This window comes from Triticum aestivum, chromosome 3B (assembly GCF_018294505.1).
Source record: "Triticum aestivum cultivar Chinese Spring chromosome 3B, IWGSC CS RefSeq v2.1, whole genome shotgun sequence".
Lineage (NCBI taxonomy): Eukaryota > Viridiplantae > Streptophyta > Magnoliopsida > Poales > Poaceae > Triticum > Triticum aestivum.
This window is the reverse complement of record NC_057801.1, coordinates 610,315,162-610,328,249: the sequence shown is the minus strand read 5'-3', so window position 1 is coordinate 610,328,249 and position 13,088 is coordinate 610,315,162. Positions and strand designations below refer to the sequence as shown.

The 13,088-nt window shown below is 46.4% G+C and overlaps 1 protein-coding gene across 2 annotated transcripts; it reads right to left on the bottom strand.

Moving 5' to 3' along the window:
* Window positions 1–3,833: 3,833 nt before the first annotated feature.
* Window positions 3,834–6,287, bottom strand: LOC123071240 (EPIDERMAL PATTERNING FACTOR-like protein 6). Of its 2 annotated transcripts, none has more exons than XM_044494757.1 (4): window positions 6,140–6,287; window positions 5,625–6,026; window positions 5,193–5,230; window positions 3,834–4,793 (listed from the first exon to the last, which is right to left on the bottom strand). In XM_044494757.1, the coding sequence occupies exons 2-4, from the start codon at window positions 5,794–5,796 to the stop codon at window positions 4,581–4,583; spliced, it is 423 nt and encodes a 140-aa protein (XP_044350692.1). In that variant the 5' UTR covers window positions 5,797–6,026; window positions 6,140–6,287; the 3' UTR covers window positions 3,834–4,580. The 2 variants fall into 2 exon arrangements, with proteins under 2 accessions (XP_044350692.1, XP_044350690.1); XM_044494755.1 differs by lacking the exon at window positions 6,140–6,287 and having other exon boundaries at window positions 5,625–5,807; window positions 5,948–6,132.
* Between the last annotated feature and the right edge of the window lie 6,801 nt (window positions 6,288–13,088).

Here is a 13,088-nt window from a genome sequence, read left to right as displayed (position 1 = left end):
TAAAAGCAACATCGGGATTTCTCGGGTTTTATTTGTTCTTTTTGGCTTTCTGGTTATTGACTGGTTTTCCCTAGGTTTGTCAAAAAATAATTTTATTTTTTCTTTTGGTAGCAACGCTTTTCAGCTAAAAGCACAACACGTGCTTCTGAAAGAAGAAACTACAATTGTGCTTTCTGAAAGAGAAAAAGCACAATTGTACTTTCCCAAAAAAGAAAAAAACACAGTTTGTGCTTCTACATGTGCTTTCCGAAAAGGGAAAAACACGGCTTGTGCTTCCGTGAGAAGCACAATATGCATACTGGAAAAGAGAAAAAGCACAGTTGGGCTTCTTAATAGTTTTTTGAAAAGCACAACCGTGCTTCCATGTGCAGTATTTTTTTTTCTTGTTTTTGGTCCCCTCGGCATATTGTAATGTTGTTTTTCAATTTCTGAGTTTTTTCCTTTATTCTCGGGTTTCAAGTAGTTTTATCATTGAACCTATTAATAATGGCATCTAGTTTCGAACATCTTAACGCAAGAAATCCAATGGTGAATACGGTTCGTAATTTAGACACATGGTTCAAGAGATAAAACATTTTGAAAAAAATAAATTACGAAAAAAGGAAAAATCCTAGGTTGTAATAAGTGGCACACATGCATTTGTCGGCACCAGAGAAAGTGAAAGTGACCTTTGTGAGAGGTAACTCATAACTAGTGATTTCAATTCTATCATGGGAGCTGAGAGTATCAAAACATCTTCAATACTGGTCTAGTTTGACCCCTCATTTGCTTGCGGACACATCCAAACAGTATCCGAGCATGTGCGCTTTAAACTCTATTTTTTCATGCACGCAATTGTGTCTTCCAAATTTTCGATCATATACATATGATTGATGGAGATGGAGAGGAAGACGAAAAATGAAGAAGGAGGTAAAGTGGTCCGGGATGCGCCATGCCCGACATGACGATCTGCTTGGACAATTCTGGACACCCTCATTTTCTCCCCACATATAGAGTAGGTTTGAGGGTGTATGTACAAGCCGGACATATGGAGACTCTTTGTAGGTTGGGTAGGGTTTTTCAGTGGCAAGCGCATGTATTATTTGTGTAGTCAATTGTCACAGCTTTGGCAAAAACATCGTATGTAAGCAGAAGTTATAAAGAATAATACAAAATCCATAGAAACACATATATTCGACCGCATAACATTGAATTGACTACACATGATTAAGATCCTTGCATCGCCACTAGTTTTTTTCCTCGCTCTCTTCTGTGTGGGCACTGTTTGCCCGTACAGATAGGACACAATGTGGGGTCTAGTTGGAGATGCTCTTAGAGATTATTGAGTGAGCTATCCATGCGGCAAGCGCTGGGGAGCGCTCCAACGCCAATATATGTCGCACAACGGGCCCTTCACACATAATATATTTGTTCCTTCAGTTTTTGTCCATTTTGTGTGTTTTCTCTTGATTTTTTCTTTTCTTTTTCCTGATTTTCCGATTTTCTGGTTCTTTTCGGGTACAAATAGTTGTAGTGTGCATTGTAACCCTGTGGTGAAGCACCAGTTAAAGGGAAGCACAAGTGTTTTTCGCGGGGAAGCAGAGGTATGCTCTGCATTGAACCACTAGTTAATGGAGAGCATAAATGTGCTTCACAGGGAAGCACGAGTATGCTCTGACAGGTAGCGTAAGTGTATTCCACGCGGAAGCTCAAGTGTGCTCCATGGAAAAGCGCTAGCTGAAAAGGAAACACAAAGTACACTACACAGGTAGCACACAATGTACTACACAGAGAGAACAAATTGCAATACATGGAAAGCACAAGTACACTATATGTGAAAAACAAATGCATTGCATGCGAGAGCATAACTACACTAACACTTAAAGTACAATTGTAAGACGGTGGGGGGGGGGGGGGGGGGGGGGGACTATACACATTTAGTCCAGCATGGAGCATAAGTTGAGCCAACTCAACCAAAGAAACATAATGGTTAAATGGTTCCCAAATTGCACCAAGGTTCAAGAGGTATTTCATTTTGAAAAAAGGTTTCAGAAAAAAAACATGCAGTCAACCCTCCAGTCATCACTCGTGAAAAAAAAAATCTCATCAAATTTTATGGTGATGATGATAAGTGGAGTATGGAGTAGCGTTTGTCCTCACCACTAGCGGAGCTACGTGGAGATCAAACGGGGTCACGCCCCCCCCCCCCCCCTCGAAAATTGCAAAATGGTAATTAGTAATAATACATACCACTTTGGCCCAGTCCTTCACAACGTAGCGCAGCTGCAGCTTGCACCACACACGAGATCAAAACAACCGTTCTCTCATGTACATTATTTTCTCCATCGCACACCTTAATCACTGCAAGTTTGCAATCGACGACCGCCCACGGAGATGACGACGGCATGTCCGCCGGACTGCCTGAACCTCAAATCCTTAATGCCCTTCTTCATAAATCACAAGGGCTATGCTCCGTGGAGCTGCATGTTGATGCCGGCGTGCCTCTACTCCCTGGACCTCAATCCCCAAGTGCACCCTAGGAATTGAGATGTGGTGGTAATTTATTCATGATTTCCAAAAATTAATTTGTCATAAGTTGTATTTGTGTAAACAAATTTACTTGTCCAAAACCATCTCTTATATCTGTTCTATGACTTTGTTTTTTTCATGCATATTGTGGCTTCTTATATATATATTTGGCCCCCCTTGTGTTTTGGTCACGCTCCGCCACTGGTCCTCACTAAAGGAGTTTGAGAGTAACCTTTGCAAAAGGGATCCTTTTAACTACTGCTTTTTTAGTCCAAACTCAAGAATCCCATTCTTTCTTCCACATATTCCCACCGAACGCAAAGACCGGGGGGTGGGGGGTGGGGGGATCCCAGTTTTGGGAAGTACCAACGAGGTTCTTCATTCGACTCTCTTTCAATTTGTTTCTGTGTCAGTTTTCTTTTGTGTTTTGTTTCCTATTCATTTTCCATTTGTGTTGTTTCTACTTTACCAACATATTCCAAAACTATGAGTATTTTTAAAAGTTATTTTTTTATTTTTATTGAATATTTTTAAACCCATGAACATGAATCAGATTTTTGAACCTTTTAAATTCATGAATATTCTAAAAATCAAATTTATGAACTTTTGTTTTCATTTGTATAAAGATTCGTGAGTTTTCAAAAAATTGTCAACATTTAAAAAAAGTAAAACCCGTGAATATTTTCATAAATTCACTAAGAGTTATGAACTTTTCAAATTCATGGTTATTTAAAAAAATCCTTGAAAATTTGTTAAATTCACGTACATTTTATATCTTTTGTGATTGTTTTTAAATTCATGTTACTTTTATTCATTTTGAAACTTTTAATGTCTAATTTTTTAGTTTCACTTCCTCTCTGTTTTTTTCCTTCCCTCCTCAGAATATCTGAGGCCCAACTCTGCACGGCTGCTCGCTATCCCGCGTGTGGGATGGGAGCTCTCATCCAAGCTGTATTGTCAGGTTCCCTAGTAAATTTCCCGCAAAAAGAAAGAAAGGTTCCCCGATGAACCTCGCAACATTAACATTTTTTGTTGAAAAAGAGGGGAGAATGTCATGGGAGAATGTCATACGAGTAGCATTATAAGATGACAGTAAGACAAGGGTTTTATAGCTGAGAGATTTTAAGAGGTTGTAAAACCCTTTTCATAGTACAAACCTTTGTGTTCCACTTTTTCTAAGATTATTGCTTTGCATCAAGAGGGGGGATACATCCACCTACTTACGCAATAATAAATAATACACGCTAACAACATCTTAGTGAAGTGGTGAATTGTGGCGGCATGAGTGCCTCTACCTGCGATAATTCAAACCCAAATACACATAATTACACACATGAGCAGTGATATACTTACTCCGTCCCATAATATAAAAGCATTTTTTACACTATGGGTTAGTAGTCTAGACTCTGAAACCAACACACAGATCACATTTGACACACCGTCATACAGACATCACATTTGACACGTCGCGGCTGCAGAATAAGCAGCACTCGCGTCTGTTGCATGCTGCAATAGCAATGCGCGGCATCATCCTCTCTGCTTGTAGAGTGTTACATCATTCACACGCCATGCGGTGAAGAAGATCACCAGCGCAAAAATGAATCAAAATTCTAAACAGAAGAAATAAAACAGAGAACCATATCGACAGATGATCTGGACACGTGCAGGAGCTGCACTCAGTGCACTGTATCTCACTCCTCCCAGCCTCAGCACAGCACGCGCCGTACAGCCCCCCATGCCCCGGCGCGTCGTGGTAGGGCCGTGCGAATTCCAGCGGCTCAGAGAAGACACGCACAGAAACAGAGCCCAGCGGCCCAGTGGGCCACCACCCCCTGCAGCTCCACCCATGCAGGCAGAGGCAGGCGCGCCGCGACAGCCATGGCACTGCTGCAGCTGCAGCTGCGGTCGAGCCGCCCGGCCCCCGCCCCGAGCAATAATGCAGCGCGACGACGGGCTCTCTCGTCAGCTTGCGCCGAGGTCGATCGGCGTCGGTAAGCTCACCGCGCGCGGCTTGACGTCTCGGCTCGGTCAGGTGCCGATCGAGACCGGCCTTGTTTTCATCTTTGCGCCGATCATGGCATGTAGAGCCGGTTGCCGCACCTGCACCGCCACGCCTCCGGGTAGTACTCCGTGGTGACCGGCACCCCCGGCGGCACGGCCACGTGCACCGGGTAGCACGGGTTGCAGCTGCCGCACTTGGACGTGCACCGCGGCGGGTACGACCCCGGCCCGGCTACCACCAGCAGCCTCCGTCCTCCCCCGCTCCCGCTGGCGCCTAACCGCTCCTGTGAACATGAAACGGATTAATCAACGGATGAGATGGTGCCGATCGGCAAAAAGAAAGAGATCGTGCCGATCGGCGGCAGCGACGTATGGTCAAAAAATGATGGGCCCCGCCGGCGTTGAAGGGCTGTCGGAGATGGCCGTGAGCGTGAGCTGGCATGCGTAGCTGTGCCTGCGGTGTGCCCCAAGCTAGTCGAGTGTGCACCTACTTTTGGCGGGACCTCTGGTTGTTTACGCATGGGGCATCATGAACTCAAGATGAATGAATACTAGGAGATCATGAACAAGAAACCGAGCGGTGTACACAGGCCAAGCATCGACAGTCTACGTGAACCGCCGGGAACGTACGGTGTGTGTGTGCAGCTGCGAGTTTTAGCAAATGTAGAGGGATGCGAGCGCACCTGATTACCGAACGATGCTGTTCTTCGTCTCCAAAAATCTGCACAAAAAAGGAGGACACGGGGGTTATGGCAGAGTGATTTCACTTCAGCAGGCAAGCATGGTCTAAAGTCTAAGCCAAAAGATGATTATGCAATGTATAACAAGGATCCATATTGTTTCCGTTTCTCTTTGGCTTTAAGCTGGCACAACGAGACTCTATGTACACTCCAGTTTTGTTGCAGGTGGAAAGAACTAGCATCAGCAGCAGAAGAGAGGGGCAAAAAAGCAGCAGATAAACCTCCATGAAAAGCACGCAGAAGAGGTGCGAAGTGGCACAGCAGGAAGCCAGGCACAAACCAGCGCAAGCACACGATCAATGGAAACGAAAAAAGCTTTGCCAAAACGAGGGAAACAACCGCACGGAGGAGCAAAACGCAGGCTCGGTTCGTTACCTGAACGGAGCGCCACCACAGTACTCCTCCCACTGCAGCCACTGGCACTGCAAGCCCCGGACCGGGCGCAGCAGCACAGGGAGACGCCCACGACGAAGCACAAGGCCAGCGCCACCATTAGCATGGATCTGCGCCTGCCACCCCATCTACACCTCCCCCGGGAGCCTTCCATGGGCGATTCCCCTGCAGCAGAACCAGCACCCCCTTTTAAGCCCCGGATGCCGCAGCGACAGTGTGGCCGCGGCTGACGGAGCGCCCGAATTTGGGAAGAATCGGAAGCGGAAGCAGAGAGGCGCACGCACTCAGCCAGCACGGAGCCTCACCCGTAGACACTGCCTCTTGTAGCAGCCCACTCGGCACTGTAGCGGCGTCTCGACCGATCGGAATCCACCGGTCGAGGCTCTGCACCCAGATGGATGGATGGATGAAATTGAATGCATGGGCGAGAAGAGAGAGAGCAGCGCGCAGACGCATAAAAGAACGCGCAGGCATGAACAGTACCGAACGGTACGTACCAGTCTACCAACACCTTTGCGTCTGCGTACGTCGTCCGATCGACCTCGCCTCGCCCCACTCGTCACCTCAGTACGCCCAGTTTTGTATGATTGCGAGGGGTCGGCGTCGATTGGTCTCGCCGAATAATACTACCAGGTACTCTCACCTCAACTATCTATGGGGAAATAGACGGAGGACGGGGGAGGAGTGCAGCAGCTCGCATGTGCCGTGTGCTCCCCAGAAAAGCCTGTGGTCTTGGCAGAAGTTTTACGCGCCAAGGGGGTCCAAGTGGTCCAGCAGAGGGGGGAATTGAAGGTGCGGGTATGGCGCGGTGAGTGTTGTGACTGTCACAATCTACTGCCTAGGAGACTAGGTGATGGAGATGATCTTTCTTTGGTCAAGTTCTTTTTCTTAGGTCAAGTGTGAGAGGAGCACGTTAGGTTCGAGTAAGATTATGCTGGACGCATGACGGGAGATTGATGCGTGTGCAGTGTTGACCAATGAATCTATTTCTCCGAACAGTAGCAACAATGTCGACTGTTCGGTTTACCTTCTGCTCTCCTGCAGAGTCTCCGCCAAAAGAAGTCCACTATGTACAGGAGACCTGTCACAGTGCTGGTATAAGAGAGGCCATGACATGTTGTATTTTCGTATTTGCTCGGAACAAACTAACTTCCCACAAAAATATTAACCAAAATACGTTGACGTGGTGCCACTGCCCTCACCATCGGAAAACGCCACACACCCTCCCTTGCGACACGGGGAAAACCCTAGATCACGCCGCCACCTCCCCCCCCCCCCCTCTTCATCTTGCCACCACCAGAGGAGGTGTTGTAAAGCCTGCAGGTGCGCGTGGTGTATGTGTAGGGATGCATGTGGGTGACGCATCGGTGTCCCTCCTTTGTGCGGCGGTGGCGACTTTAGGGCAGTGGTCATGGCGCCGGCCTGGCAGTGCTCGTGGTTCAGGCGGTAGCTTCCTCAACAACAGCTACCCCTGTCGGTGCGCCGGGCAGACACACGTTGCTTCACTGACGTCTGCGATGGGCCAAGACCCGACTTCCTCAGAGGCTTCCTTGTCGGTGTGGCTCCGACCTTAGCGGTCTTGGATCTGCATTTCCCTCCAACTTCCATGGCTCGTAGACGTCATATGCCCGTGTGGCTCCGGCCACGATGGTTTAGGATCTGCGATCCTCTCCAACATCCGTGGCTCACCAGCGTCCTGTGCTGGTGCGGCTCCGAACCTGGCGGTTGGGATCTGCGTGCCCCTCTATATCCTTGCCTCATCGCCGTCGACGCATCAGTTGTCGCCTTCGACGTCATGCGCTCTCCTTGCCCAACCACTTCTCCAACCCCATCCACTTCCATCCCCCATCTTTCTCCCACCAGATCCAAAGCTCACTCGTCCAACGGTGCTCGAAGTCACCTTCTTCTTCGATGACATGTGCAACTCCCCTTCTTAAAGTGGCGGTTCCAACGAGCGATCTGATTTCCATGTCTCCGGAACTTGATATGCAGGCTTTGGGATTGTTCAGACACAGGTGGGGCGAAATCCATGATCGGCTTGCTTTGCTGGCAGTGACAACACGTGGATCGGGTGCCCCCTTCTTGGAGACGATTTCATGGCCTTTTTATGTGACCCTCTTTGAACACCAGGGGGAAACCATAGGTATTTTTCATCGGATCGGTCAACAATACATCAAGACGTCGCTCCCCTTTATGAAGGTGTTGTCTTGGTTGCTTTAGTCGCCCAGGTGTTGGAGTTGGAGATGTTGGCCATCATGTTGGTTTAGGCTGCTTCTCAAGAAGTGGGCATCCGAAGCACAATGTATAACATCGTCGATGCTTCCTCCATGGGTTCTTCCTCCACCCGAGATGGGTTGTGCAACCCACTAACCAACTCTTCTAGGCGCTTAGGTGGGGATTTTTGTGTTCCCTAAGCTTCTCCCACTCTGTCGGTGACCTGTCAGCCAGGGCCGACTCTGGTGTATGGCCAGAGGGGTGATGGCCCGGGGACCAGGCTTGGTGGGCCATGATCTGACATACATCTGTAGTATAGCCCATCAAAAGAATAAGAAGGGAAATAATTAGAGAGAAAAACTAAAGGAGATGGGCTAAACCCAAATATCTAGCAAAGCAGCGAACTAGCTAGCATCAAGTGATGCCTCAGTAGACGCTAGGCACAGCCGTACGCGTGAATCAAATCAATCTGTTTTGCCTCGGCTTTGCTTCGGCTGTTCGTCTTCAACCACCCCTCGGCACCTTGGCATCTCGAGATTCCGAATCAAGGGTGCCTTGTTTGTTCTCGCTACTGCGCCTCAGCTGTTGACGCTCAAAAGTGGCACAATCATAAAAATAGCTTAGGTTATATCAAGACAAATTCAAACTTATGATTGGAAGTCACCATGGAATGACTCTCTTCAAGAAGATCAAGATGGATATGAAGATAGTCTAAAACGGAGCTCGGACGCAAAAGTTATGACAAGTTCATAGATGCTCATGTTGACAACATAGTAAAGAATGGCATGAAACTCAATCAAGATGGCCTCTGATGGAGAAAGTTTCAACATGAAATTCGTGCGTCTCGTAGAAATGGTTGATTTTGATATACAAATTATCTTAATCTGAGGTTGTATGCAACCCGTGGAGCCAAAATAAGGTAAAAAACAGAAGGTGTAGAGTCATTTCGGACCGACCGAGTTGATTTGACTCGGATGAGACCAAGTTGATCCGGAAGGATACAGAGAGTTGGCAATGTTCACTCGGTGGGACCGAAGCAAACCAATCGGTGAGACCAAGTTGATCCGGGAAATTACAGAAACATACAAAGAGTTGGCAACATTCACTCGGTGGGACCGAAACGAACCACTTGGTGGCTTCGAGTTGATCCGGAAAATTGCCAAAGATTCTTGTCCGAGTTAGGTTAGGGTTTTTGATGTTTTGGATGGAATTTTTAGTCCTTTTCTTGTACGGGAAGTCCAGCCGCCTCATAAATATATGAGAGGTGATGGCCAATTGAGCAAGACACAATCGACAAATCAATATACTACTTTTTACCCTAGTTTTTATCTCTTCCTTGTTCTCTCTCTCTGTCGTTCTTCGTGTTGAAGGGCAGCGATCCTCGAGGCTCTAGGGGCGAGCGAATCGACCTGGGTAGCCCATAGCCGCCATGCGTCCAGACGGGGTCCCTCCCGGGCACGTGGGGTTTCGGGTTCTCAAAAGCACCCTTGCGTACCACGCTTCTGGACGGGTCTCCTTCGACGTGAGCTGCGGTGCATCACCCTCGGCGTTGGAGGTACACGGTGACGTGTTCGTGTGCAAACATCGGCGACCCGACTGATGGTGTCCTGGACTAAGGGGTACTCAGTATACGACCCACAGTCCATGGGCCGAGCTCATGGCCAACCGATCATTATAAGGAAGGACTCAGAAGCTCTGAACCTTGGGGTAATCAAGACGGACACCTCCGAAAACTTGATGTATACTTCAAGGATAGCTTGACGTATATGTGTAACCTAGGTACCCTCGGTGCATATTTAAGCCATGGGTTTTAGTCTGTAGAGGCATGATTACCAGCCTTAGGGTTTAGAACACAATCATACGATCTGGAGGTAGATCACCTTGTACTCTATAATCCATCACATCAATACAATCAAAGCAGGACGTAGGGTTTTACCTCTTTCAGAGGGCCCGAAGCTGGGTAAACATCGCCTCCCTTCGTGCCCTGTTACCATTGTTCCTAGACCTTCTCCAAAGACCATTGAGGGAACGAGTCTACCACATAAGAAGAGAAGCGAGGAATCTGTGAGACACTGGAAGCTCCGGAAGGGTAACCATGGGTGGTGAATTGCTAGAACTTGCATGTCCATGTTCAACTAGTATGTTAAGTTAGATTGAGCGAACAAATGTTATTACTATGATTGTAAAAGGTCAAAGATGTTGTGTGTATTGTATTTAATTACATAGAATAATAAGTGTTTGTAATCGTGTTTACTTTTTTTAAACAAAGTGGTGCTTTGGCGTACAAATGCACAGTGCTTATGTAAAAATATGTGCGTGTATCCTTGTTAACTTTTTGTAAATGCTTTCGGGAATAGTGTGGGCACCTTTAGAAGTATTTGTATGCGCTTTCAGAAATAGTGTGAGAGCTTTCATATGTTCTAGTATTCTCTTTCAAAAATAGTGTCAGCACTTTCAGAATTTTGTGTATTCACTTTAAGAAATATTACGAGCACTTTAGTATCCACTTTCCAAAAAAAATTACTTTGGGAGAAATATGACAAGCAGATCGATCATTTTCAAAATTAGTAACGGAGACTCCTTCATGTTCCGTCAACATGGTTGAGCGGTTTGTAATGGACAATAATATAATTTGTACACACAACTTTGACAATGTAGAAGATACTATATTTTTCTAAAGTGTGGCCACATTGAATGAGTGATCAACACAAGGATCTTGTAGTTTTTTTTGTAAAGTGGCACAAAAAAGGAAGCAATGTATGGTCACGTCTTTGTGTGCCTCCTCGTCTGCATGGCACACGCTTGGTATGTCTCATCATTCCTAATTGTTTCGGCGACCTCCTCATCGACTCCCACAATTTAAGAGATTACCAAATTCCCTCTCCAATAGAAGAACACATTGTCTTCCCCATTGGAATCTCTCTCTCCCTCTCAATCTCTCTCGCTTACTATCACTAGCACCATGCCTCGCGCTCAATCTCTTCACAACCATGGCAGCGGCAAGATGGTGTTGTTGGGATTACTAGACCCGTTTAGGGAGGAACACCACATCCAACTGCATGGCTCCCACAACATCCACATCGACTACACCAACGACAATAGTGTCATCAACTAGTGGATAAGATAGACTCAGGCGTCTGTGAGCCATTGAACTAAGTTTCATCGGCATGGATGTCGAGTACACTCCCTTGCCTCCCAAGGGACATACTGTTGTTGAAGAGCAGAAGGCAACCCCGATCCAGCTTTGCTATGGCACAGTTGTCTCCTTTACTAGGTATGCCAGGCACAAGGAGTGAGCATATCCCTTTGCTAATTAATCCTCACAAACACGAACACATTCACTATTTTTTTTGCATAAATGACGACATAGAGAAGCTACAAACCTGGGACAATTGGTTACAAGGAAATTAAGGTCGAATGGTTTGATCCGATCAAAAGGAAGAGTTTAGTTTCGACCGCGGCAATCGTCAGGGCAATCATTAATGAGTAGTACCTCCAGATGAAGAATGTGTTCAACAAGGACCATCACCAATGTTGGGTTGAGCTGCTGTGTTGGGAGCAAGTCGCATACGCATGCAGGGACGCATATGCATGCTATGCCCTATGGAATCAGATCTTGCTCATCCATGAGGGTATGCTAGAAGCAAAAGAAAGGAAAGTGATGAAGGTCATTCAAGCAAGAATCCAGAAGATAGAGGAGGGAACTAGCAAACTGAAGGAGGAGGCGCAATGTTTGAAGAAATTTAGATAGTTCAGTTTATGCTTTACGTATTTTAAACTATGTTAAACTTGTGTGTTTCAATGTTCTGAACAACTGTGTTATCATACTCTTAATATAATATACCAGTGTGCCTTTAAAATAGGTACCTTTGCTTATCTTATAAAATTCTTATCTTCCCCGTTCCCCATTTTCCCTGAGTGAAACTCTAGCCGTTAAGGGGTAAAAGATGTCTGGGCACGAAGTCAAGAAGGAGGGTCATCGTGGTGCAGGGTCAATGGGGGCGACAAGCAATCCTTGTTGTGCCGCCTATAGCGGTGTCAAAATGGGCAAATGGAAGATCACATCAGAGTTGCTTGATGTCTACTACACAACTTATTCTTGTAGACTTGTGTTGGGCCTCCAAGCGCGGAGTTTTGTAGGATGGTAGCAAATTTTCCTCAGGTGGATGACCTAATGTTTATCAATTCATGGGAGGCATAGGATGAAGATGGTCTCTCTCAAACAACCCTGCAATCAAGTACAAGAAATCCCTTGTGTCCACAACACACCCAATACAATAGCAAATTGTGTAGGTGCACTAGTTCGTCGAAGAGATGGTGGTACAAGTGTAGTATGGATAGTAGATATAGATTTTTGTAATATGAAAATATAAAAACAACAAGGTAGCAAATAACAAAAGTGAGCACAAACGGTATTGCAATGCTTAGAAACAAGGCATAGGGTTCATACTTTCACTAGTGCAATCTTTCAACAGTGCTAACATAATTGAATCATATAACAATCCCTCAACGTGCGACAAAGAATCACTCCAAAGTTTCTATCGGTGAACGTAGAACAAAAATGTGTATCAACCCCTATGCATAGATCACCGAATTTCACCACAGGAATCCGCAATTGGAATACCAAATCATATATCAAGTGACTCAGTATAATACCCCATTGTCACCATGGGTATCCATATGCAAGACATACACCAAGTGTTCTCAAATCCAATATTCAATCCAACATAATGAAACCCAAAAGAGAAAGACTCAATTCATCGCAACAAGATAGACATGGAGAAACACCATATGATCCAACTATATTAACAAAGCTCACGATACATTAAGATCAAGCCAAATCAAGAACACGAGAGAGAGAGAGAGAGATCAAACACATAGCTACTGGTACATACCCTCGGCCCCGAGGGTGAACTACTCCCTCCTCGTCATGGAGACGGCTGTGATGATGAAGATGGCCTCCGGTGATGATTTCCCCTCCAACAGGGTGTCGGAGAAGGCCTCTAGATGAGATCGCTTCAGTACAGAGGCTTGTGATGGCAGAGCAGAAGTTCTAGGTTTCATACTGTGGTTTTTGGTATTTATAGGAATTTTTGGTGTTGGTTTCATGTCAAGGGGGCCCATGAGGGAGCGACAAGCCTGATCCGCATGCCCTGGGGGGAGGGCGTGCCCCCAAGCTTGTCGCTTCCTCGTGAGGCTTCTGGTCCTTCCTTGAAGCTTTGGGGGCTTCTT

Excerpts from the sequence above, each read along its gene's own strand:
- LOC123071240 (XM_044494755.1), bottom strand. The coding sequence starts at position 6,116 with ATGCCTGCGCGTTCTTTTATGCGTCTGCGCGCTGCTCTCTCTCTTCTC. Across the intron at positions 5,808-5,947 it reads ACAAGAGGCAGTGTCTACGG|GGGAATCGCCCATGGAAGGC; the intron begins GTGAGGCTCCGT and ends GTTCTGCTGCAG. Across the intron at positions 4,794-5,192 it reads CAGCATCGTTCGGTAATCAG|GAGCGGTTAGGCGCCAGCGG; the intron begins GTGCGCTCGCAT and ends TCATGTTCACAG.